This window comes from Macrobrachium nipponense, chromosome 46, assembly GCF_015104395.2.
Source record: "Macrobrachium nipponense isolate FS-2020 chromosome 46, ASM1510439v2, whole genome shotgun sequence".
Lineage (NCBI taxonomy): Eukaryota > Metazoa > Arthropoda > Malacostraca > Decapoda > Palaemonidae > Macrobrachium > Macrobrachium nipponense.
Window position 1 is genome coordinate 11,181,286 of NC_061106.1, and position 2,246 is coordinate 11,183,531.

A 2,246-nucleotide genomic window follows, 5' to 3' on the forward strand; every position below is an offset into this window, starting at 1 on the left:
AACAATCTTGACCTCCTGCCACTTTGGTTCAGAATTTGTTGATAAATAGATGCTGGTAGATAATCATTGGAAACTCTAACATTAGTTCACCTAAAATAACAGGAAAAATATTAACATTAAAATTTTAAAAAATTGGTAAATTTTGATATTTAGAGATATAAATAATATATAATATATATATTATTATGAATATAGTCTAATATATATATATATAGATATTACACATACACACACACACACACATATATATATATATACATATATATATATATATATATATATATATATATATATATATATGTATATGTAGATTACCCTTTCCTCTTGAATGGGGTGACTCAGTAGTTTTAAACGTTCATTCGGCAAGTCATTCAGAATACTGTAGTAGGTTGCTAGCCCATGGCTCCTTCAGTGGCGGAACCAGAAATCTTTCATGGTGGGGGGGGGTCACTTCAGATTATCATATATATATATATATATATATGCAAATGTACACTAATACGGTACATATATATCAATATTTATATATGTATACAGACATATATTATATACAATAGTAGTTTTTGTTGGTGTTGTTATTGCTTTTGTTGTTTACAGTTGTTGTTGAAATAATCATTAACTAAGCAAATTTCTGCTGCATGGCGGGGGAGTGGGGGACGGCCACGTGGCTCCTTCCAAACTGACTGTGACCCAGGCAGTCAACTATCCAGCAGATACAATATATAGTCCCTGGAAGCTCTCAACGTCCAGCTCACCAAACATTTCAGGGAACGTTCTCCTCAAAGGAGACGAATGAAGAGGATTCTCAGTGCCAATGCCTGCCGACAGTCTGCCGCCCATGAGAACTCAATTTCAGTGCTGAAGCCACTTAATCTAGTTCACAGGTTATTGCTTTTAAAAACGGTGATAGAGAATGAAATATTACGAACTGTTGTCCTGTGAAATACCGTTATAAGAGCAGCTCCTTTGGACAGTCCAAAACGGCCGTGACAAACTTTCTGGATATTACTTTTGAAATTTTCTTTTTTTCATCCATTTAGAACCCTTCTATCTTGGCAAAAGTAGACGGTCAATGTCTATCAGTGATGTAACAAACACCTAATTACATTACTACTCTTACACAGAAGCATTCAAGAATGTTTCTCCTGATTCAAACGTAACATCTATCACACGAAACGGTTACATTTTTGCATTTAATTCATTTCTTCTCAAAAATCCTCCGACTGCTTTAGCCCTCGATAACCTCCGAGATTAGGCAACTGTTGGTGGTGTGGATTGCTTGGCGAATTTGCTTCCTCAGAGCTTTCATGTCTCCTTGAGTTTTGAAGTTCGGGTCGCAAGTTTCAAGCCGAAGTTCTTCCATGCAGTCGAAAAATTGCTGAAAAGAAAAGAGAAGTCAACTGAGAAACTACATTTGATTTTCACGTTCTAACAAGGTCACTTTTTTCGAAAATTCCCCATTTGCACATAGACAAACAAAAGAACGAGATTGTTTCGTTACAAGATATCTGAAGTCAGTTACATTTTTCCCCATCAAACAAACAGGATCAGGTGCTATCACAACCTTCAATATATTCCATCTCCCCAAAATGATACTCTACAAGTTTGAGCTAACGGTCACCACTGGCTTGAGCATTCTTCTAGATGGGTTTAGCATCATAAACAGAGTAAGTTCAACATGTATAATTACTCCAATTATAACGGAAATTTACTGATTTCCTGGAAAACAAACATACCTCGTTGAAAGTCAGTGGGAAACAGGGCTTACGGAATTTCTGAGAGAGATTACAACAGTAGTCATTTTCAAACAAAATTAAACCAAGTTAAACTCCTCCACCTTTGTTAATGATCAGAAAATGCTCATAGAGCCAAAGAGCCTAAAGTCCCCAATTAATGATTTTCCACATAATTAGTTCCCTGACCCAAATTTTAACCACAGGTTTTTTTTTTCCTTTATTTAAAAGATACAATGAGCCACCTACACTACATTGAGAACTTGGGGGATGAAGGTTCTCTTGGGATGCTAATATCCCTTTATTTAAAGGAAATCAATTATGCTGTATAAACTTGTTTCATTGTATTGCTTTTGTTTACCAAATAACAATAATTCCAAGAAAACAGAAATTACGTGGCAGTGTCCATCTTAAAAGGCAATATAATTATGTGATTATGTCAGCAATTATGTATTCAGTTTCATAGTGCACTGTAATTTTAGTAAAAAGTTCATATTAATGTTCTTGCACAAT

At 35.0% G+C, this 2,246-nt stretch overlaps 1 protein-coding gene across 1 annotated transcript in view; it reads right to left on the reverse strand.

Annotated features, from left to right (window-relative positions):
• Window positions 1-288: 288 nt before the first annotated feature.
• The window catches only part of LOC135214748 (uncharacterized), a 28,847-nt gene continuing 26,889 nt past the window's right edge, over window positions 289-2,246 (reverse strand). The window contains exon 5 of the mRNA XM_064249096.1: window positions 289-1,378. Coding sequence (XP_064105166.1) covers window positions 1,229-1,378 — 150 coding nt within the window. The 3' untranslated portion in view covers window positions 289-1,228. The remainder of the gene's footprint in view (window positions 1,379-2,246) is intronic.